This window comes from Talpa europaea, assembly GCF_964194135.1.
Source record: "Talpa europaea genome assembly, chromosome: 11".
NCBI classification, from domain to species: domain Eukaryota; kingdom Metazoa; phylum Chordata; class Mammalia; order Eulipotyphla; family Talpidae; genus Talpa; species Talpa europaea.
The window spans coordinates 77,241,185-77,265,478 of record NC_140078.1 but is presented as its reverse complement, the minus strand read 5'-3'; the positions used below and the strand labels follow the sequence as shown (position 1 = coordinate 77,265,478).

At 39.8% G+C, this 24,294-nt stretch overlaps 1 protein-coding gene across 5 annotated transcripts in view; it reads left to right on the top strand.

Annotated features, from left to right (window-relative positions):
• The window catches only part of WDR48 (WD repeat domain 48), a gene marked incomplete at both ends in the record, with an annotated part of 39,171 nt that extends 16,823 nt beyond the window's left edge, over positions 1–22,348 (top strand). For 4 of the 5 annotated variants that reach the window (XM_084246999.1, XM_084246998.1, XM_084247002.1 and 1 more), the window contains 13 exons: positions 216–317; positions 6,059–6,283; positions 7,051–7,125; positions 7,945–8,047; positions 8,861–8,958; positions 12,737–12,844; positions 13,395–13,491; positions 13,925–14,020; positions 16,218–16,323; positions 17,281–17,368; positions 19,774–19,850; positions 21,439–21,631; positions 22,253–22,348. In XM_084246999.1, coding sequence (XP_084103125.1) covers positions 216–317; positions 6,059–6,283; positions 7,051–7,125; positions 7,945–8,047; positions 8,861–8,958; positions 12,737–12,844; positions 13,395–13,491; positions 13,925–14,020; positions 16,218–16,323; positions 17,281–17,368; positions 19,774–19,850; positions 21,439–21,631; positions 22,253–22,348 — 1,464 coding nt within the window. The remainder of the gene's footprint in view (positions 1–215; positions 318–6,058; positions 6,284–7,050; positions 7,126–7,944; positions 8,048–8,860; positions 8,959–12,736; positions 12,845–13,394; positions 13,492–13,924; positions 14,021–16,217; positions 16,324–17,280; positions 17,369–19,773; positions 19,851–21,438; positions 21,632–22,252) is intronic. The other variant, XM_084247000.1, reaches the window with a different exon arrangement.
• Between the last annotated feature and the right edge of the window lie 1,946 nt (positions 22,349–24,294).

The following is a 24,294-nucleotide window of genomic DNA, read 5'->3' as shown; positions in this document are numbered from 1 at the left end:
TGTGCTTGGTATGGTGATGGGGAAGCAGGATATATGGGGTAGAGGTCTGTTTTTTGACATTAGAAAGGCTTTAAAAGCCTATCAGCCTTGGTGTCCATTGACAGAAGCAGTATTTTTTTCTCAGTGTAATGTTTGTTGTTTGACTTATCAAACTCATCTTCTATTTATATTAGATCTTGTCTATAATTTGTATAATATTTTGTTAAAATTCACAGGTATTAAGGGTATGGGATCCAAGAACATGTGCAAAACTAATGAAGCTTAAAGGACACACAGATAATGTGAAAGCATTGCTGTTGAACAGAGATGGCACACAGGTATGCAGTTTCCTGTGGACATTTACCTAATGACCTTGTCAAAAACTTCACACAGCAGAAATTTTCGCACTTTGTATGCTATTGAATAAATTGCTTTGAACTCAAAGCCACAGGTATTATAAACTGTGACCCAACTTTAAGTACTTATAACCCAATTGCACATTTTAAAATTATTCTGTTTGCATCACTTTTAAATAAAAGCAAAGCAAGGAATTTCCTGAGAGTAATTAGAATGCAGATGATTATATGCAATCTTGACACGTATCTCCTAAAAATTTTTGAATGGTACCTTGTGTGAAGAAAAAGGAAGCTTCGATATTGAAGTCTTTCTTCTAGTATACTAAATGGAAAGTTTTCTCACGGTGGGTCTGACTTTGGGCAAATCTTGTCAGTTGGCCATGCAGATGCAGTTTATAACTTTCAAGTATCTAACATACTACTTAGAGTCCACATTTTAAAGAAAAACATTTTGGTAATCTTTGAGCATGTATTAATACTCAGCTGGCTACATACTTTTTGAGTTATAAATCACAATTCTATTTGTTTTGTAGCAGTGGAAAAATAATCTTTCATCAATGTAGCTGATAAGAATCAAGAGCCCATTTTGTGTTATGACAGACCTCTGCCATCTGCCCCTGTGCCCTAAGCCATGTATTTCAAAGGGCAGGGGATAAGTTCAGAGCAATTTGTAATCAATTGTAATGGGGTTAAAAGAGGGAGATTAGGGGCCTCCCCGGTGGCGCAGCGGTTGAGCGCTGGGTTGCGAAGCTGCCCGCGGCCTCTGCGGTGCCGGTTCGATCCCCAGCTGCTCCCCGGCCACCGGAGGAGGGTCCCACATGGCGCACAGACTTCTCCTGCCGCCCGCTGCTCCCCTCAGCAGTGTACTTCAGTCCTTCTGCCTGCTCTGCTCCCTACTCTGGCTCTGGTGAATTCTTTCACCCTCCCGCGCTTCTGACTGTACCCAGTGCATGTATAAACAAAACAAACAAACAAACAAATAAATAAACATGCCTCTATTTAAAAAAAAAAAAAAAAAGAGGGAGATTAGGAAGATGATGAGATGAAAAATACCATCAGTCTGTTACTCCTGTGGAAATTATGGCATGACAGTTACTCATATATGAATTAGAGAAATCTTTGTTCAGAGGTGAAAGGAAGGTTTGAAAAACTAGCCAAAGGAAGGAAATCATTTTTCAGAACCAAAGACTTGGGGATGTGGAAGGATCTCACTGTTAATGTGGCCTTGAGGAAAGGGCCTTAGTTTACTAGTCCCACTTTTGTAGTCCCAAGGTGAGACTCACATTCAGTTTGTTTAATTGATGAGAGCTAGAAATATTAAGTATATTCTGGCTTGTAAACTATGGCATTTTCTAAAGCTCTTGAGTGCCTTTGCTACCCCATTTTCATGTGAGTCTAAGAAAACTAGTGCATTTGGCTCCTCACAATTTCCCAGTGTAACTGGTAGGCTGCCCAGGCCTTGTTCTGTTAACTGTGTCTGGGTTTGGACTGTATGGGACTGCCCTTAAGTAGGCATTGTGGACATGATGGTTTCCAGGAGAGGGAAGGAGAGCTATAGAACTCTGCCTTTCTACTACACTCTATGCCTTGTTTCCTAAGTTATGAATGTGCTTTTTTAATTTTACTTAAGGTGATTTAAATATTACATGTATAGTTACAGGTGCATTTCACTTGAAGTCAGCTACAATAACAGAAGCAGAGATAGCTATGTGGCACTACTTTAAAAGCTGCCTGTCAGCCCTAAAGTACATGATTAAGCAGATGTCTTTCCTTCTCTAATTTCTTCTCCAACCATTTTTCTTATTCACAACTATAGACAAATTTAACACCCAACAATGCAGCATTTTTTCATTAAGAAATTAATCAACAGAACAATTATACTACTCATTTGGGAAAAAGACTAGAGGGAAAATTTATTTACTGATTCCCAAATGCTAATAAAATAGAGGAGATAGTTGTCAGGTATTGTACCAGAGTATATATTGCATCCTGCTGAGTTGCGCTGTAAGCCTTTAATGTGGGATCTGGTGGCATTGTAAGTCAGGGACTTGTGGTAAGATATGTATAACAGGCCAGTTAATCATATGAACACAAACCAGTTTCCTCATTTCCTTTGTATTTAAGGTCTGTTACTATTGCAATTGTTTTTGATTGGTGCCTGCAATGCTGACAGAACCCCTGACTTTTTATTTCTTGTCCTTGGCTCAGGCACTTGCTTGTGGATCTGGGACAACCTGTTGTCTTAATATGAGTCAGTCACGTCCTTATGTGTCACTTACAGGGTTGTCCTAGTAATACAAGTCTTGTTGAAACTAGCTTTGGGTCTGCAGTGTCAGAGTATTAGGCCATCCTTGCCCCTGACTTACCTTGCCTAATAGTGTATGAGTGACAATCCCAGAAATACTTGTTTAGATCAACAGCAGCCTGGCCCCAGTACACTGGTATCTCTCATCTCCACTGGCAAAGCACACATCACTTGGTCACAACTATGGAATCTGTGTCCCCTAAGTTTAGTGGAACCATTTGGGGCATGCTGTCTTAGTCCCAGCAGTCACCTTAAAAATAGGGCATCTTCATGTTTATCCAGTGGAAGGGTGGAGGCGGTGGGAAACGTTTTGATGACTTCTCTAGCTCCTACATGACACTAGACACTAGAGTGCCTATAAAACAGGAAATTCTTAGGGCCTCCCCTGGTGGCAGTGGGTGAGCACTGGGCTGTGAAGCTGCCTGCAGCCTCTGCAGCGCTGGTTAGATCATGGCCGCCAGCAAGGGTCCCACATGGCGCAACAGACCTCTTCCCTACCCCCCCACCCCCCCACCCCCCGCTGCTCCCCTCAGCAGTGTATTTCTTCAGTCTTCCTGTTCTGTTCTCCGCTCTGGCTCTGGTGAATTCTCTCACCTTCCTGCGTTTCTGACTGTGCCCAGCGCTTGTATAAATAAATAAATAAATCTTTAAAAAAAAAAAAAAAAGTAAATAAAACAGGAAATTCTTTAACCAGACTATAAAAATGCTGCCTACAAGTTTGCCAACATTAACAGTGATTCCTCTCTGTTTGGGTGCCCGATTTTTGGAATACTGACTATATCAAAGGTGATTTTGTGTTATTTACCAGGGTTGATGAAACTCTGTGTTTCCTCATCTGCTTTCAGCTGTTCACTTGGGTTTAGGACTAATCTTTTTACTGTTGCAATTGCCCAGACTGTGAGCTCTTCTAACCCCTGATCTTTGCCTTCCTTTTCTTTTTTTTTTTTTAAGATTTATTTTTATTTATAACAAGAACTGGGGTATAGGCCAGAGGCATGGGAGGGTGAGAGGATTCACCAGAGACAGAGCGGGGAGCAGAACAGGCAGACGGACTGAAATACACTGCTGAGGGGAGCAGCGGGCGAGACAGGAGAGGTCTGCCATGCCATGTGCGTATCTTCCTGGCCGGCCGGGAATTGAACCCATGCTTCAGAGACTGCAGACAGCATCACATCATTGTGCTCAATCCGCTCTGCCACCAGGGAGGCCCTGCCTTCCTTATCTTAAAGTTGTCAGACCTTATTCCCTTAGAAATATGGTCTAAGATCTGAGTGATCAAAGCTTTACTTAAACTTTTGCCATCTCAGAGTAGCATCTCTTCCTAGAATGGGGAACCTCCCTTGGCCTCTCCCTATCAGACTGCCACAGCTCTCCCACACACATAAGGTTTCCTTGCGACCTTATTCCTGACAGTTTTGCTATTGGTTAGTCTCTTGGTTTCCTTATGAATTGGCTAAAATCAGTTATTAAACCACTGCCACTCCTGGCAGCTGTGGAGAAGTCTACTAGTATGTGCTCATTTAATTAACATGTCCAGAGTTCTAAAGGCCCCTTCCAGTCACAAGACATGCCAGTAAATCCTTGACTTGCCGATGGCCTCAGATATATAGACACTTACCAAAATCTCCAAAATCACAGCCATCTTCCCTTCTTTGTACCTCTTTGCCTATTTAATTTCATACACAGCAGTTGCTTTCTCTGACGGACCAGTTTTTTCCAAAGAAATGAAATCACTACAGTAACTGGTGGAGAACACCAGGCATGCTGAATGCAACTGAGCAGGAGCTGATTCAGCCTCTTCCTGTCAGATTCACAGAGTGCTCAGCCCTAATTTGTGTGCCAGCAGCTTCTATGTAGTTGTTGCACTGAGCTTTCAGAAATTGCTAGATTGGTAATGTTAATACTGAATACTGGGGACCTCCCCGGTGGCGCAGCGGTTGAGCACTGGGTTGCGAAGCTTCCCGCAGCCTCTGCAGCACCGATTCAATCCCGGTTCAGTCCCCGGCTGCTCCCCGGCTACCGGAGGAGGGTCCCACATGGCGTGCATACCTCTCCTGCCACCCTGCAGCGCCGGTTCAATCCCGGTTCAATCCCCGGCTGCTCCCCGGCCACCGGAGGAGGGTCCCACATGGCGCGCAGACCTCTCCTGCCGCCCGCTGCTCCCCTCAGCAGTGTACTTCAGTCCTTCTGCCTGCTCTGCTCCCTGCTCTGGCTCTGGTGAGTTCTCTCACCCTCTGGCGCTTCTGACTATACCCAGTGCTTGTATAAATAAATAAAAATAAATAAAAAATAAATTAAAAAAATACTGAATACTGAGGATCCACATTTTATATTAATGGATGTTGAACTTGAGGTTCCTTTGGGAAGTGCCCAAAGTCCCAGTGAATGAGTGATAAGACTGGGATTAAATTTTACTTCTGGGCCTCCCCGGTGGCGCAGCAGTTGAGCGCTGGGTTGCGAAGCTGCCTGCGGCCGGTTCGATCCCCGGCTGCTCCCCGGCCACCAGAGGAGGGTCCCGTATGGCGCGCAGACCTCTCCTGCCTCCCGCTGCTCCCCTCAGCAGTGTACTTCGGTCCTTCTGCTTGCTCTGCTCCCCGCTCTGGCTCTGGTGAATTCTCTCACCCTCCCGCGCTTCTGACTGTACCCAGTGCATGTATAAACAAAACAAACAAACAAACCAGCAAACAAATAAAGCATGCCTCTATAAAAAAAAAAAAAAATTTTACTTCTGACTCTAGTCACTAGACTCCAAGAGAGCTGGCAGACCATCAGGAATTCTGAGCCATGAGAGAGGGAACGTGACAGAGGTGTGACCAGGGCTCCAAAATTCTTGCTGACCTAATGCAATGTTTGTCAAACTCAGTGAGCTAGAATCACCTGCAGATCCTGTTGGAACACAAATTGCTGTGCCCCTCCAGAGTTTATGCCTCATTAGTTCTGGAAGGGACCTGAAATTTACATTATTAACAAGTTCTCAAGGAATGCCAATGCTACTGGGAGCCACACTTTGAGAACCACAGCCCTGTGCGGTCTGCTACCTTGGCTTCAGATTCTTTCAAACTCACTTAGTAGTAGATAATTTGAACAGGACTTGCCTGAAGGATTTGCTAATAATCACAGGTAGCCCAGTCAAGAGCACAAAAGCAGTTTTACTCATGCTTTCCCTGCTTGAGTGTGTGCTGTTGCCTCAGTTGTATCAGCTATTGGAGCATGCTTGTCAGAAACCTTGTCAGAGGGAGAAATACAGCTTTTGAGGTGTGCTTGATAGTGTAGAGTCAGGAGAGAGGCCAAGTGCACAGCACAGGCAAGCAGGAACATTTTGGCAGATTTCTAACTTTTACTTCGTTCTAACTTTTTATTTTACTTTGTTTCTTTACTTTGTTTTACTTTATTTCTAACTTTTACTTTGTTTGTACAGTGCCTTTCTGGCAGTTCTGATGGCACAATTCGCCTTTGGTCCCTTGGCCAGCAGCGATGTATAGCAACGTATCGGGTCCATGATGAAGGGGTCTGGGCTTTGCAAGTCAATGACACCTTTACACATGTGTATTCTGGAGGAAGGGACAGAAAAATTTATTGTACAGACCTAAGAAACCCTGACATCCGGGTGCTAATTTGTGAAGAAAAAGCACCAGTTCTCAAGGTACGTCATATATTTCAGTTTTGTAGTTAAGATTGTTATATGTGTTATCTAATCTTTATTAAAGCAACTGTGTGAGTTTAAATGAAATATTTTACCATTTTTCTTAGTGTTCTGTAGAACAAATTGTGACTTGGGTATATCAGGGACATACCTAGTTCCCTGCTCGGCAAGCCCTAGTGAGATTGCTTGGTGCTGCTCCTGAGCTTGCCTGGCTTCCCTGACTTGTCCTCAGAGGAGAAATATGAAGAGTGATTCCATTTGTGTAATATGTCCATGCATATATGTATGTCTTTATATGTACAGTATTTAAAAAATTCAGAAGGATACACAGTAAACTCTTCATAGGTGTACTGTCCTTAGGAAAAGGGTTAGATTGTAGGAGTACTTTTCATTTTTGCTGTTTTGCTAGAGTATTTTTTACTAAAAACATGTTCAAAGAAAAAATAATTTCATTATTAAGAAAGAACATAACTAGAGTAGCAAAATCAAAATTACGGTAAATCATCCTTTTGAACCCATTTAGGTCCCTTAAGGTAAGCACACTTAAAACTAACTTTATGTCAATGTTTTGGGGCTTTGATTCCTTCACCAAAGAGACTCCCTCATTCTGTACCTCTCTAGCTTTTAACACATGTTCTGGTATATAGTCAACATGCAACACACAGATGTTGAAGGAAGCAGTTGATATTTAATGATGTCTAGCTAATCCTGTCAGTTCAGAAGAGCTGACATTTTCACAAAGCATTATTTTTGTGCTTTGTTTTCAGATGGAACTTGACAGATCAGCTGATCCCCCTCCTGCAATCTGGGTTGCAACAACTAAGTCTACAGTAAATAAATGGGTAAGTGAACCACTGTGTACTTGGCAAAGGATTATAAATATGTGGTTGTTATCACAGATCTGCCAAATAGTTGTATCAAAGCCTCAGTGTAATCCTAATTCTCTCAGCATCTTTGGACAGCGGCAAAAATCTGAAAACCCTGTTGAATACAAGTGTATTCCTAAGGATTTAGGTATAGTAAGTATTACCCAATAAAACTAGTAAATATTAGTGTATTTTCTTACCTTCTGAAGCTGCCTTTGAAAATAGGCAGCCCAGTACCAACAGCAGGGAAACTTGCTGGGGTTCTGTTTTTCTAACAAGAGAAAGCAGAAAACTGTACTTTCAAATTTATTTCCTTTTTCTTTATAGTATAAAGATGAGGGTTAAATAATAGAGGATAAGCTGAGAAAAGTCTCAAAAGTACTGTTAATTCTTAAATCTTAATAAAATAAAATGTAAGTTTTCATGCTTACCAGACTGTGGGTAACAAAAAAGAAAGTGTTTGCATTTATTTGCATTTGTATACAGGTTGTGTCTTTCTCAAGCACTTGTGAAAAATGTTATGATCTTATCTAAATTTCTTTGTGCCAATTTGAGATCCTCATAACTTTATCTGGAAGAGTGCCTATGCTGCTCTCCAAAGAACTGGATTCTGTTCCTTGTTTTAATATTTTTTTGTTTGAATCACGGTAAATAAATATACTTCAGGACTAAGAATTTTGGGGTTGGTATTGTTATTGTTTGCTGTTTTCATTTGTTCTTTATTTTTCTTGCCACTTTAAACAGATTAGCAAAGCCTACAAAGCATAAAATGATTAAATAATTTTGTTCCTTTAGACATTGAAGGGAATTCATAATTTCAGAGCTTCTGGAGATTATGACAATGACTGTACAAATCCTATAACACCCCTTTGTACACAACCTGACCAGGTTATTAAAGGTGAGTAAGGAAATTAGAAGGTATTGTACCTTGATAAGGTTAGTTATAGTTACTGAGAGATCCATAAAAATAAAGGAGATGACCTTTTACATGTAATTCTGATGTTCACAAATAGCATATTAATTTATTCTTAATAGAAGAAAAACTTTTCAAAATGCTGTTTGGTGACTTTAAAGCGAACTCTCTTTTGAGTTCATCTTTTTTCTCAGCAACAAAATAGTCATGGCCTTGGTAAAGCCAATAGCCACTTTGTAAAATGGGGTTAAAATTGTCTTTTGGCACCAGCCAGAAAGGGCAGATCTGGTTCATTGAATGCTACGTGCTGTAACTGGAGTGGCAACTTTGATTTAATGTCAGAGTCTGGGATTTAGGTATTGAATGTTACATTCATCTGCAGTTCATATATGTGTCTGCTGTTGCCTTACCATTAGAATAGACTATCCATTCACAGGCATAAAACAGAGAATAAAAAACAAAAGTTAATGAGAGATGGGACTAATTCAGAGGTTTCACTGTATCATTTGGACTTTGACCGGGGGATGAAACTTGTTTGCCCCTAACAATTTTTCCATAGTATCCCCTTAAAGTGAGGGTTTTTAAAAATCTATAATCTATTATTAAAATCAGCTTTTCTTTGATTGGCCTGAAATTGCCTTAAATATAATTGTGTAGTCTTCTGAGTTACCTTCTCCTTTCTGGTGACTAGTATAATTTATGTTCTGTTATATACATGCCAGTCAACAATTAATGCCATGCTGTGAATTTAAAGAATTGTTTTACTAATTGTATGGTGTTTTTTTTTTTTTCCTTTAGGGGGTGCTAGTATTATTCAGTGCCACATTCTTAATGATAAGAGGCATATATTAACCAAAGATACCAATAATAATGTGGCATATTGGGATGTATTGAAGGTGAGTACCATTTTTTGTAATAACTTATAGCTTCTTATGTGAATATTACATAAGGCCATACTTTATCCTTCTAGTCATCTGAAATTTGCATGGAACCATTTTCTCTGCTTGGTATGTAACAGACTATGTTTTTTCCTGCCTTATCCCAGACACTATTGAGATTTGATCCACATGAATTTTGGGAAAGCTGTGGGAAGGTGTTGTCCTGTGAATTGTTGATGTTCAGCAGCATTTCCTTGCATCTACCCAATAGGTGCCTACCTCCCCACCTATCCCCCCACTTCACAGTGGCCATCACATTTACCTCCAGACATTGCCAAATGTTTGAGGGGAGAAGAACGGACAAAATCATCCCCCATTGAGAACCACTGGAGTGCACAAAATAAGTTTGTTTATTAGGATTTACAGCCATCATGAGCATCATTCACAACTCTGCATTATTGTGATGACTCCATCTGGGATGGTTGAGATATATTAAGCTGTTCAACTGCTTCTCAACTACACAAAAGAATTTATAGCCCCACTGAAAAGTTAACCTGCTATTAGAGTTCTGACAAATGTCCCTGCTTAATATGGTTGATATATTTATTCAACAGATATTTCCTAGGTTGAATGAGTATTGTGTACAAAGAATTATTTGAAGAAAAGTCTGTATGAATCCCTTTTGGTAGCAGAGATGAGTGGGGAATGTGAGGGCCTTACAGAGAAAGACTAAGCATCCCAGGATATTTTATGGGCAAAGGCAGTTATGTACAACTGGAGAAATAGAAGAGCTTGGTGGTGGTGAAATTTGTTTGAATCAGGGCTTAAATGGTTGCATCAGGTAAATAATGGAAGAGAATTTTAGGAAGGAGTGAGTAAACGACAACACACAGAAGAAAGAAGGTATGTACTTACTCAAAGCAAGGTGAGCAGTTTTCTTTAATTGGAGACTAAAGTGAATATAAGGGATGAGTAGGGGTATGAAATGAAAGATGAGATTCAAGTCATTTCCCAAAGTCTTGAATTGCAAGCCCTGGGGTTGAGCTTCCTTTGGTATTTTCTAAAGAACCTTAATCTTATATGGTCTGAAAGCAAGAAAAGCCCATATTTAGAACTGTAGTAGTCTGTGTAATGGGAAAGAAACTGGAAGACAGGTATTGGGTATATTATAAAGGAAAAATTGACAAGACCTGGTATTTTAGTTAACCTCCCAGTTATAAGGAATAAGGATTCACTTGCGTTAACTTCTGGATTTAAAGAATAAGATAAATACGTTTCCTCCTGGGAAAGGGGACTATATCTCCGTAGAATGTTGGCCTGACCTACACTTGCCCTCTTGTGGAAAGTCAGTTACAAAACAGTTACTTGGTAAACGTGACATCCGAGCAAGAGACCCGAACAAAAATCCATTTGGTTTTTCTCTACTACAACAGAGATATGCTTTGGTATGTTATAAACTGTGTTTTGTCCTGCCTTGTCCTGGACACTATCATCACTAATAAATACCTCTGTATTTATTCCTGAAATGTGGTAGCACTTACTTCTTGGTGATGTTAAAGGATTGTTTGCGAAGTATTTATCATAGTGACTGGCACCTGATGGCTAGAGGCTGTTGCATTAATTCAGGTGAATTGTCATTATTAGGTATTTATCTGCACTGGGATGGGAACAAAGGAACAGAAAAAAATTAGAACAATATATCAGCCTATGAATAAGGGCTTAATTAGACATGAGAGTGAGTGACAATATTCCTTGAAAGTTAGTTGGCAAAAAAGGAATATAAAGAGAAGGAATGAGCAGAGATGAACCCCAGGTTTCTGGATTACATAGTGTGGTGAGTGGAAGTAATATAGGGGATTATAGAGGGCATATGGCTTGTTGGGAAAAGGACTATGCTGAGAAAGACAACAAATTTGAGTTTTTATGGGATGTCTGGGTAGAGATGTCTGTTGAGCAGACAGTTGTACAATCCAGTGCACAGATGGAAGAGCTTGAATTGGTTTAGCAGCCATCAGCATGTGGATTCTAATTGAGATAAGTTTTCAAGTAAAACATCTACACTGAACAGAGAAGAAATTAAGTCGTCACTCTTTCAGGGATTATTAGAAAAAGAGGAAGCTATAAAGGTGTATAATAAAAGTAGTAAGAAAACCAAGAGCCAGTAGCAGCTTAAGAACTAATTGAGCTTTTCAGAAGGAAGCTTGTAGTTAACATCAGTGACCTGCCGAAAGTTCATGTAAGCTATGAAAGCTATGAAAGTTCATGTAAGCTATCTGTACCTGGATTTGGCCAATAAAGAGGATCGTGTCTGGGGAGAATGGTCTTTGGGGAGTCCTCAAGGCAAAAGCCAGGTGCAATGGGGTTAGTAGTAATTGAGAAGTGAAGAAACAGAATTTGAGTGGAAACCATCTGTGATGAAATTTAACTTTGGTGAGTGGGCAGGAAGAGACCTTAAGTAACTGGAGAGGATTTAAGGGCAAGATGGTTAAGGGAAGGTTCTGTTGTGGCGTTTGGTATTTTTGAGATGAGAGAAATTTGAACATGGTTTACTGCTCTTAGGGAGAAAGCAGTAGAGAGGTGAGCAGGTTGATGATGGTGCAGGGTTCCCAAGAAGCAAGAGGTGAGAAGATCCAGAGCACAGCAAGAAGGGATACCTTTTTCCTTGCACCAGGAAGAATGGTAACACAAAGTTACAGGGATTTTGTCAATGGTGCTCTTTGTTTGTTTGTTTGTTTGTTTGTTTGATAAATAGAGATCAGTCTTGTGCTGAGTATAGTAGGGAAGTAACAAGGTCAAAGATAGGAGAATAAAGATTTAAAAAGATGTTTGTGGAGTACTGAGTTTGGAAACAGAAGAAACTAGGTAGCATCAATGATCCAGTTGAGGTTGGGGACTGCACATTTATAATGGGAATATTGTCAAAGATTGGAGAGACCTTCATATCTTGTGTGTTGTTCATGTGGGTGTTGATGTTGTGTAGGATGAAAGCAATAACTCAAGATGCTTTGCAAGACTTTGAACCAGAGCTCCAGTCCCCAGTGAATGAGGAAGAATGACCATTACTAGATACCAGTGAGGAAAAGGGGGAGTTTTCTGCAGCTAAATGACATGAGCCTCAAAGAAAGTTTCTATCTGGCAGTAATGGACAGTGGTCTCTATATGACTTGTAGGGCCTGTGGGATGTGAGAGAATAAGAGTTGCCTTTGAGAAGATGGCTGGTGAAATGGAACCCTCAGGAAAGAACCAGGTTGCTTAGTATCAGGAGGTGGGAACATTCTGTGATGGGTTCAGGATTAAGATGAGCTGTTTAAGGAATTGCTGCACGGCACGTTAGTTCAGGACACACTTTTAGAGAGCTTGCATACTTAAGAAATGAGAGAAAAAATAAGGATTTTAATGGTCAAGAAAGACAAAATTGCTGCATATATTATAGCTTGTCTGAGAGTAGCTAGCTTCAAGTCCTCTTAACTGTTATTTTTCCTTGAAGATATTTTTTACTTCCTTTGACAATGCTTTTGAGTAAGTGTGGTATTGTGTTTTATCAATATCAGCAAAATTAAATTCTAATTTCCCACCAAAAGGATATTTTGTATTTTTTAATTTAAAATTTTAACAGCAGATAGTTATTTAAAGGTAAATGCTTTAAGATAAACATAATTGACCACAATCTTTTTGAAATATCGTTTAGACTATTTTTTTACATAGAAAAATGTGAAAACATAAAATTTTAAAAAGCTAAATCAGAAACAAATTAATTCACCACTTAAATTGGCTAATTATACTTTTTAATAAATAGGCATGTAAAGTTGAAGATCTGGGCAAAGTGGATTTTGAAGATGAAATTAAGAAAAGGTTTAAGATGGTGTATGTGCCAAATTGGTTTTCAGTAGACCTAAAAACAGGGGTAAGTTAACAATTGATATTTTGTGCAGTTTGGTATTGTTGTAAATTTCTAATACAGCCCCAAATGAAATACTTTTTGTTACAGAGTTCTATGTTGTTGTTTTTTTTTAAGATTTATTTTATTTATTTAAGCATACAAGAGCTGGGGTATAGCCAGAGGTATGGGGGAAGGATTCAGAGGAGAGCAGCTGGCGAGACAGGAGAGGTCTGCTGTGCCATGTGGGTCAGCTCCCTGGCCGAGGATTGAGGAGATTGAACTTGTGCTGCAGTGGCTGCCAAAAGCTTGATAGTGCTGAGACTTAACCCCTTATGCCACGAGGGAGGCCCGAGAGTTCTATCTTCTTAAATATAAAAGGAAAAAATTTTTCATTAAACTTGAAAAATGCTTTTTGGTATCACAGTAAATCGAATTGTATTTACATTGAGTCTCACAAAGCAGCTTTTGGTTCTGAGACTCTGGCTTAGCACTTCAGTCACAACAGAAGAGTTAAGAGACTTACTTGGAATATGTATTCAGTGGAATGCCATTAAAAGTTTTTTTCATTTGACAGATGTTGACTATTACTTTGGATGAGAGTGACTGTTTTGCCGCTTGGGTTTCTGCAAAAGATGCAGGCTTCAGTAGCCCTGATGGCTCAGATCCAAAACGTGAGTTTGAATGTCCTTCCTGGTCTGCCACCTTCTGAACAAGGTGGATTCGTGCTGTTGTTTGCTGTGCGCTCATCTTTATAGAGTCTGCTATTTCTTGTTGATTGTATCTTTGGACAGAATTTTCCTGAGAATATGGACATACAATAGAGTTCTAGTAGCTCCTTTACGTGGAAATAACCCTTTAAAGAACGTAATTCCTGATTTTGTTTATTCGTTTTTAATGAAAGGCTATATTTGAACAACCAAATAGAATATGTTTGCTCCATGCTTTAAAATTTTATAGACTTGACAAAAACTTGCTTTGGCATTGGGTTAAGAATTTAACGCTATAACATGTGACACCTTATAATTTTTATTTTTTCTCTATTTCTGGGTTTAAACTAACAGCTTTCTTTTCCATTCCTTTTCATTTTAATTAACTCTTCTACAGTGAACTTGGGAGGACTTTTACTTCAGGCACTCTTAGAATATTGGCCTAGGACACATGTGAATCCAATGGATGAAGAAGAAAATGAAGTGAACCATGGTTTGTGCTTTTATATCAGAATAATTGATCAAATTTTACTTAATTTTAATTGGTCAAAAATTACTCAGAAGTTAAAGATAGGTTATTTGTTGTTTTAAGAAACATTTTAATCATTTGCTAAATTGTGATAAAATATTTGTGGTGTGCCCAATTTATTGCCCTCCATTCTACATCCCAAAGTAAGAACATCCATCCAGTCTCATTTGAGATTCAAAGAGAGCTTTGCTCAAGCTAGAAGGAATAAACCATTTGCTGCCCCCCCCCACCCTCCCGACCTTTCTTCTTAGAAATAAGCAGCTATTTTCCACAGATATTTCTCAGACTGTCCATCGACTGGTGGGATTTAGCTCTAGAGCTGCATCAGAAAGCCAGGTTTGCCCTTATATAGTCATGTTTCATGTTGGCCTGAAGTGTTTTTACCATCTGGTCTGGTGATCTACCTGGTGTTGGGTCTGAATGTTTCAAAAACTCAAATTCCATCTCAGCGCGTCAGGCTATATACTGAGTATGTGTTAATGAATGTCTTTGAGGGCATTCAAAAGATGTATGTGCTGCAGACAGTCCACTAACTTTCACTGGGCAGCAGAGGAGAATATATTTTGAATGATGAGTTCAACTCAGTTTGGTTAAAGAAAGGGGGCAGGGGAAGAACTTAAAATTTCACAGCTTATATGTATCCCATAGCCAGTTGACAAATCCTTGCATCCCATCTACTGCTGAAGGGCTTACTCAGTTGAAGATAATTTGAGTTCTCTGGAGATTCTGCTGAAGACTGCCTACTCTGTGGTCAGCAATGATGAGGACCTCCTGCAATAATTTCATTCTACCTGATTGATTTGTCCATAATGATTTTTGGAGTTTAAATCTCTTTTGTAAGGATGACATGCTTTCCTGAAAGGCAGGTATTATGTCTCTGTCAGAGAAATGACACGGACCCCACCCTTGGTGCTTCTCTTTGTCACCTGGTCCATTTCATTCTCCATCAGAATTGTACAGTGGACTGTGAGCCAGAGAAACTCAACGGAAAGATCTTTCCATAGAGGGTTGAGAAAGCTAGGTTCTGGTGTGAGCTCTTCCACTTATCAGCTACTAGCTATGAACATATCCTGTTTTGGGCTTGTTCTCCTTTATGACATCTATGACGGCTAGACAGGATGCCATCAGAGACCCCAAGTAGATGATAAAGATTAAGTTATAAGAAAACAGTGGTATGCTCAGCATCCTTTGAGAGCAGGCTTTGGTTGTGGGAGTAAGAAAGAAGTTAGAGGAAATCCCAAATCACCCCTGAAATCGAACTGCCAAAGTACAGAAAAAGGGACAAGGCCTGACCACCTCCTGAACCAGCTCAGAACACTGCATGCATCACCTCTCTAGTCATCTGCTGTACTTATACCATAGCCAGGGGAGGTGCTTAGATTATACTTGGGGAGCAGCTCAAGTGTTCAGAGGCCTATTGTGATTTGCAGGATGGCGGTAATAAAGATAAATGGGCATAGACCCCATCCTTCAGGGACTAAAATTCCAGTAAAGCAAAGAGTCTACTTAAAGCATTATGAGATCAGAAGAAGTATTGGACACTGTGAGAGACATTTTGAAACTGCTGTGGATCTCAGAGGCTAAAATTGCTTCCACTTTCATTAGAGTAGTATTTATGAACAAGTTGGCACTTAGGTCAAAAGATTACAAAGAAAGTGGAGTAAATGAAATTTGCAAAGAACAATAAAAATGAGCTTATGGCCTCTCTGATGATTTTAGTTTTCACTCGTACTTCTGCCATTAATTATGACTGCCATTAAACATTTAAAAAAAATTTTTTTCTATTTTCTGACATGAAGTATTTCTGAGTTGGTGTCCCACAAAAAAAAAAAAAAAAAAAGGCAGATTATCATTTATAAACAGGTTGCCCTAGGCCTCTGTGGCTGCAGTAGATGGTTTTGCTTTATATTTCAAGTCTCAAACATTAATCTCTCTTAATCCTCTAAAATGTAGTCACTTCTCATAAAGTGTATCACAAGTTGCTGTATTTCTTACTTTTAGTTATTTAAGTGGTTCCTTTTTTTAATTTTTATTTCTAATTCTGGCTAACATGGGATTTTTTACTTTAATGATGCACTATTTGAAGCCTTATGAAAAAAAAAATTAGAATCTGTTTTTAGCACTAACTCTGGATACTGACACCATCTGCATCTTTTCCTAGTAAATGGGGAGCAGGAGAACCGAGTACAGAAGGGAAATGGATATTTTCAAGTGCCACCCCATACCCCTGTGATCTTTGGTGAAGCTGGAGGTCGCACACTCTTCAGGTATGGGTAAGGGGGGCTGGCAGCCTTGCCTAAGAAAGCATCCCATTTGCTAAGAAACACTGATTCAAATCAGGTATTCTAAATTGTTTAATATTGACTTACAGGGATGTCAAGGATTTGGAAGCTTTTTCTATCTCCATGAGGTAGTTAAATACCTGATGATGCTATTAGATCACATTCTAGTTAAGAGCTGAACCTCTACTGTTAGAATGAAGTTGATACTTTGCCTTAAGGCAGCAGCATCAGTGGTTTTTGCAGGAAACTTACTTTCTCTCACTTAACCCAGCATGATTACCAGAATCAGGGTACAGCTGGCATCACTGAAGCCCCTGCTCACAAGACAGCATCAGTGTAACTAACTTCCCTTGGATGCACCTAGGCAAGATGGACTGGGCTGCTCCTGGGGACTGTGGTGCCTATAATGGCTTAATATAATGTGCTTGGCAGTCCTTTCTGAGGTTCTGCAGGGACAAGCTGGGCTGACTTCACCTCCAAGTTGCCAACAAGGCTCTGGTGAAGCCAGAGGGGAGAGCTCACTAGTCTTCTGTAGGTCCAGAGGAAGGAAAATGCTTGCCTTGACCTTGAGCCCAGAATTCTTTTCCTTTTTTATAGTTTCCTGAGCATATGATTATTGAAAACATCCTAATCCATGTTACCTGTAGAAGCCTGTGTCATGTAACACTTGTAGGAGACCTTTCTTGAGTGCTTTACCTACACCCATGTTTCTTGTTAACCCCCAGGACTCAGAGAGGCAGCTGAAGTATATGTCTGGCCTCAGAATCTGAGGGCCTGAGTTTAAGGTCCTCCTCTCCCTCTTAGCTGAGTCCTTCTGCCTGTCTGCACTTTATTTCCCAGCTGTCAAGTGGGGGTTATCCTAAATGCCCTCTAATGTTTGTTGATAGTGATTATGTCACTTCTGCTTGTTGTGTAACTTACTACCTGATTGGTTGTCTTTAGGCTGCTCTGCAGAGATTCTGGAGGTGAGACTGAGTCGATGCTTCTTAATGAGACGGTGCCACAATGGGTAATTGACATCACTGTGGATGTAAGTATCCCTCACTCCCACTTTACTCTTATTTTTTCTAAATCATTAAGAACTGCTTTAGATTGTATAATCTTAAACTTAAATAAATAAAAAAAACTAGACTGCCAAGTGGAGTCATCTTTCTGTTTCCCTGCAGTTCCAAAGTTGCAGAAGTATTGATAATTATTCTATATTTGTTTATATCTTTGTTGGTTTTTAAGTATAAAAAATAATATATGCTTATTAAAGGGAATAATAAATGAATAAAGTGAAACTCCCTTACCTTCCCCAATCACTCCTCCTTTTCCATTCACTTCTTGTCCTTCTCCTCAGAAATAGTAACTATTAATAGTTTAATTCATGACCTTTAGTACTGTTTTCTGTGCATACACAAGCATATATTATTTGTGCGTGTGTATACGTGTATATATATTATATATATATTTGTGTCTACAATTCATTTTATTTTGCACAAGATCTATTACAATACTGTTCTGCAACTTGGTTGTGTGTGTGGGTTTTTTTTTTGTTTTTTGTTTTTTGTTTTTTTTGCTTAAAAAGTATATCTCTGACATCTTTTCATGTCATACATATGAATCATTCCTTTTAATGACTGCATAGTATTCCGTTGTGTAAATGTGCCATAATTTATTTAACTAGTCCCCTATTAGTGGACATTTAGGTTGTTTCCAATGTTTTCTATTACAAACAATGCTTCAGTGAACATCCTTGTACATATATCTTTGTATACTTTTTAGGATAAATTCCTAGAAGTGGAATTGCTGGATCAAAGGGTATGCACATTTTAAATTTTGATAGATATTGCCAAATTGTCCTCCACAAAGGCTGTACCAGTTTACACTGTCACCAGCAGTGTATGAGTGCCCATTCCCCCATACCTTCACCAACGCTGGATACTTTTAAAATTTGCTTAAAGATAGGCAAATATTTTCTCATTGTTTTAACGTGGGTATTTCTTTTTTAGTATGTAATGAGGTTAAACATCTTTTCATATTGGCCATTTGTAATTCTTTTGTGACCTGCCTGTTTGTATTCTTCATTCATTTTTCTACTGAATTATTTGTCTTGTCTTATTGATGTATAGGAGTTTTTCATATGAGTACTAACCCTTTGACTATTGTGTCTCTTAATTAAATTGTTACTTTGTGATGCTTTTACCAGGCAAAAGGTTGTCATTTTTATATAATCAGATTGATCCTTTATGGTTATGAGTTCATGTCTTGACTAAGTATTTTCCATTCAAAAGAAGCAAAAGTACTCTGTTTTAGCATGGTTGTGATGTTTTTATGTCTACATATTTAATCTGTTAGAGTTTTTTTTTTTTTTTTTTGATGTGAAGTAGGATGCTAACTTTCTCCAAAAGGATAGCCAGTGTGCCAGCACAACTTAACTGAATAATCTGTCCTTTTCCTACTAATTCAAAATGCTATTCTTATCAAATACTAAATTTCTATATACACATGGGTCTGTTTCTAGACTCTCTTATATTCTTTTGATCTATTTTGTATATTCCTAAAGCCATATGAAAAGAGATTTAATCTCTAGAACTTTTAGAAAATTTATTTTCTGTCCCAGATATACCTCAAAGAACTAAAAGCCAGTGTGGCACCTGATGGATATGCTATGGTCTTCTCTAAATCCGAGCTCTCTATAAATCACTTCTTCCTTTGAGTGTGCAACTCACCTGGGATGCATTGCTGACTTTAGGCCTATGTCTTATTCCTGAGAGGAGACATCCAGACAGGATAGGACATGGAGGCTCGGAGAGATTTAATACCTAGAGAAAAGATGACCAGTTAATTTTATCCTTTAAGTATGTGGGTTACTTCCTGGTAGACCTCTAGGTGGCTGGCTGAAGTTTCCACTCTTGCTTAAAACCTCAGACCTCACTCTGATGTCAGAGGGAAAGAGAGAGGGAGGACCTGATTGGCCTTTTCAGTTGGATGTTGGGCCACACCAGCGTAGAGTGTATGGTTTTGCTCAAAGATGAAAGTTGTGGGGTTTCTCTCAAAAGACACTTAAGTTTTTGTTTGGACCTTGAGAGGGCAGCCCTAATAGTTTAATGTAGAACTGAGATTTTGGTTTGTATGGCTTAATAATTAAAATTTAAAAATTCTCACTTTAATACCTTGCATTGTCATTTGAGGAGAGCCATGCTGTAATTTCATATTGCCACTGACATTACATATAATTTGTCTTTGCATATCTTTTATTTCAAAACTAAATATACTTTTCTGATGTTTTCTCTAAAACTGGCAGATAATTCGATAGGTTACTATATATTTCCTGAGTCATTTTTAATTATAAAATAATGATTACTTGTAAATCATGTTTTCCTGTTGACATCATTTTAGTTTACCAGCTAACAGAAACTATTATACCTTGTTTTACTTTTACTATTTCAGAAAAATATGCCCAAATTCAACAAAATTCCTTTCTACCTCCAACCTCATGCATCTTCGGGAGCAAAGACCCTAAAAAAGTAAGTAAATATAGTGTCATATGATACCTTGATCTAATTACCAGAGAGAATTCTTCTTTTGCTTTTATAGCAGAGTAGGTATGTTAACATTTTATACATTTATAATGTAAGAGCATTTTACAGGTTTATACATTTATCAAGTACCTACTGTGGTAGGTTGTAGATGTTCAAAAGTAAACAAGACATGGATTTTGCCTTTTACCTTAGTTCATAGTTTAGGACACAAACTATGTGTCCTGTGTATTATAACTATTTTTATTGTGGATACTTAGAAGTGATGAGTATAACCGAAAGAAGGGAATTTTTGGGTGGAGCTTTCTAGAAAAGCTTGAAGGGTATGATATTTGAACTAGGCATGTGAGGATGGATAAAATTTCCAAAGTGAGGTATTGTAGGTCCAGGAAATGGTTTGAACAGGAATTTGGAAGTGGGCGCATATAGGAGATAGTGAAAACTAGTAAGGACTGGGGTAGCTGCAGCATAGGATGGAGATGGAAAGATTCTAGAGGTGAATGTCAGAAAGGATTTCAGAGGTTTCATTGATGCTATATTTGAATGCCAAGTCTTAGAGCATGCAGTAATACCACCATGATTTTGAGCTGATATAAGCTGAGGCCCAAGGTAGGGTCTCAAGTCAGGAAGAGCCAAGAGAATTGTAGTAGTTCAGGTATAGAATGCTAAACTGTGAACAGCATATCTATCCTAGCAAGTAAAGTCAGCAAGACTTTTTAAAACCTTTGTTACAGAAATTTTCAAACATACACAGAAAAGAAGATAGGAGAATGAACTCCTATCTTCAGTAATTAATAATCCGTGGCTAAATATTTTGCTTTGTCTGCTTCTGATTACCCTCCCACCTACTTGCCTACACATACACATATAGGACTATTTCAAAGCAAGTCTTCTATATCACTTGACTAATAAACTAAATTCAAGATGACTTTCAGAGTTTGAGCCTAAGCTACTTGGTCTGACCATTATGATTTTGACCATTAATTGACATCAGAAATATAGATGAAATAGGCTTGGGGATGAGGAAATTGATGAGTCTAGTCTTAGACATACAGAGTTTGCAGTACCTATGGGACATCCAACTGGAGCCACTTAGCCAGCTATTGGGTTCATGGGTCTAGAGTTAGGTGGAGACTCAAGGTTTCAACTGGGGCATCATCTGGTCACAGTTGAAGGCATGGCTGTAGGGAGGGAAGCCAGGGAGAAATGTGCACAGAGGGTATTCAAGCCTGGTAAGCCTTGGGGGCCACTTTCTCTTCCAGGAGCATTTAGTGTGCTCATGCTCTGGGAAAATCTTTAAAGGGAGTCATACCCAGCAAGCTGTTCTTTATGTATATGTAAATTTTAAGAATGTGTATTTAAATCTTGTTTAGTTGTACATAATGTGCTTCTTAGGAAGACACTATAAAAAATGTTGGTAATTCTAAAAATGGATTAAGGCCATGACCAAAAACATTTATTGGTTTATGTTTCTGTGGTGTGTTCTATCTTTATCGTTAACACCAAAGAATATAGAAGAGATAATATCCGGTGAATTGAGTTCCCTGATGTCAAAATCTGCCCTTACGTTTTATAGAGATAGACTCTCTGCTAGTGACATGCTCCAAGTTCGGAAAGTAATGGAACATGTTTATGAAAAAATCATCAACTTGGATAATGAGTCTCAAACCACTAGCTCTTCTAATAATGAAAAACCAGGAGAACAGGAAAAAGAAGAGGATATTGCTGTGTTGGCTGAGGAGAAAATTGAACTTTTGTGCCAGGACCAGGTAAATGGACTTGAGGACCACAGCCCCATGTTCTCCCAGTACCGGTGCCCAAAGAGTTACGTAGTGCGGTGTGATGGTGGTTCCCAAGTCTGTTGCCTCTGGGGGACTTCTGCTTGTAGACTCTGAGGAGCACTGCGTCTCTCCCATCTATTTGTGAGGCCTGTTCTGGAGGGGTTCTTCAACCAACCCTAAAGCATCTGTTTACCCTGGGGAGGTTTTCGGGAAAGGGACACAGATTTAAATGCACACACAGACAAATGTGGATGTGCTTGCTGGTGGCTCTTTGTTCTGACAAGAAAAAGACACATGATCGTCTTGATTTGCAGAGCAGCATCTGCCGTGTTAAAGATTGGAAGTGGAGGTGGGTGGAGAAGTGGTGGAGCTGTTTTAAGTCAAGATGCACTCAAGGCGTTTCTTCAGAGGAATGGCTGAAGATGGTGTTTCTGCACATCTCACTGTGCCCGGGTCATGCCTGCATGCATGGACGTGGTATCAGCAAGAGCAGGCCACCGGGCATGGGCGAGGAGAGAACAAGCTGGATCCCCTGATGACAGTCCCCGATTTAACAATAAAGGTCTTAGATATTAGACTTGACATTCTCTGTTATTTTTTGCTATTCAGGTTTTGGATCCAAATATGGACCTTCGAACAGTGAAACACTTCATATGGAAGAGTGGTGGTGACCTCACCCTCCATTACCGTCAGAAGTCCACGTGAAGGGTGGGCGAACGCTCCTGGGTATTCATTTACTGACCTTCCTCTATGGCCCCAAGAGTAGTCCTAGGAAGCCCACTGAGCCCCAACGGGAGCAAGACTTCTAACGGCCGATTTGGTATGGACCGAGATTCTCTTTCAATTGCAGTGACTAATTGAGATGTAATATAGAAACCAGTCTCCATGTGTAGATTAAGCTATCCCTTGGGAGGCAGGGTGCAAGAGCAGAAGAACCCCGAGCAGACTGTCTTGGGAGATGTACAGAGAACTGACCACAGGCCAGCACAGACTTTGCTTCCTCCCTTTGTTTCAAAGGACCTTATCTTTGTTAGCAGTTGTTAGAGACACATCGGTAGGGCCCATCTGTCACTGTGTTTCAACTTTAAACCTACATGCTCTGTAGCTTTTCTAAGAGATTACATTCCATTCGTGCAGTACCTATGAAGGCTTTTCCAAGTTTGTCATTAAAAAACAAAAAAACGTTATCACCATTTAAGACAGTTCTTTTTAATAGGAATTTGCCGTTGCACAATTCAAGAGCCAGCCCATTTCACAATAAATGATTATCATTGGGCTTGTTTTTAATATTGCATCTCAGATGTGTTCTTATAGAGAGATCTGTTGAAATTTCAGGTGCTGGATCATAACACTTGGCCCACCAGGCCAGAGTATACCCAGCCCATACCCAGTGATGCTGCACACTCCCCACCCCCACCTAGTGCCCTGGACGGCGCCGCCACAGGGGCACGCGCCCATCCGCTCCTTCCTCCACTGTGTCCAGTGTTAGCACAGGCAGCGCCAGATGACACCACAGGTTCTAACTCTGGGTGAGAAGCATGACACCACCAAACTTAATGCCATGACATTTCTAAATTCATTTAGAAGCTACTTAAAATTCCTGGTGTCAGAATAAAAGGATATTATGGTGAGTTAATTTGATACTCATATCCTGGAAGTACACGTTTGGTTTTCCAATTTTATATGCAGGTTTCTGTTGCTACTGTGCCTATATCCAGATTTCCTTTTACTCTTCGAGCAGTCTAAAGCTTTCATAGAATCATTTGGATCTTGTACAGACTATAAGTTATTGGGGATAAATACTTCAACTTTTGGTGGAAGAAAAAAAACTTTGGATTCTCCCCAACGTCATTTGTATTCAGAATAGATCAATGGTCCACCCCCATAAAACCACTTAAGACAAGCCTCGTGTATGAAGCCAGAAGCACAAGTGCCTTCAGCGGGCAGTTTATTCCAGTCCAGTTGCCTCCCCAGCTTGTGTGTGGCCTGTCCCCACAACAGCAGGGACTGGGGAGGGGGTAGGGAAGGTTTTTCTTTTCTACATCTTCGCAGGTTCAGCTGGAAGCAGCTGATGGGCCTGGGTCCAGATCTGTCTGAGATACTCCGTCTGCACAACTGTAGACAGGGCTCCCTCACTGCTGGTCAGCTGCCTTTGGAAAGTGGACCAGTCATTGCCTCTGGCACTTTGAAGATGCGAGCAAAGACATGCCACATTTCCAATGAGTCTTTCTCCCTCGTGCAGAAAGCAGCTGGCTTCTTTTTTAAATCCTTTCTATCTGTTGGATACGACAGTGCACTTTTGGTGCACATTTTTTAGCAATAGTTGTGAATTAATGGCAAACAAACAAACAAACAAAACAGAATAGCTCATTTACCAGCCCTCGGTTGTGTTTGCACAAGGGGCCCTTGGGCTGCAGGATCGGGCTCTGTTGGGCAACTTCGCCCTGCGCGCAGAGCCTCGGGCAGCTGTGCGCCCTCCTGTCGTAGCTCTCTGACCCCAACCCCAGCATGGTTGTACCTTTTTCCTTCCAGTCAAACCAGTAATAGTTTCCAGAAAACAGTCTGCAATGCCAAAAGGGTAAAAATCTGTATTTCACAGTTGTATAGAATAAAGGCTTTAGTTAAAATATTTCAAAGTGTAGTACACATTT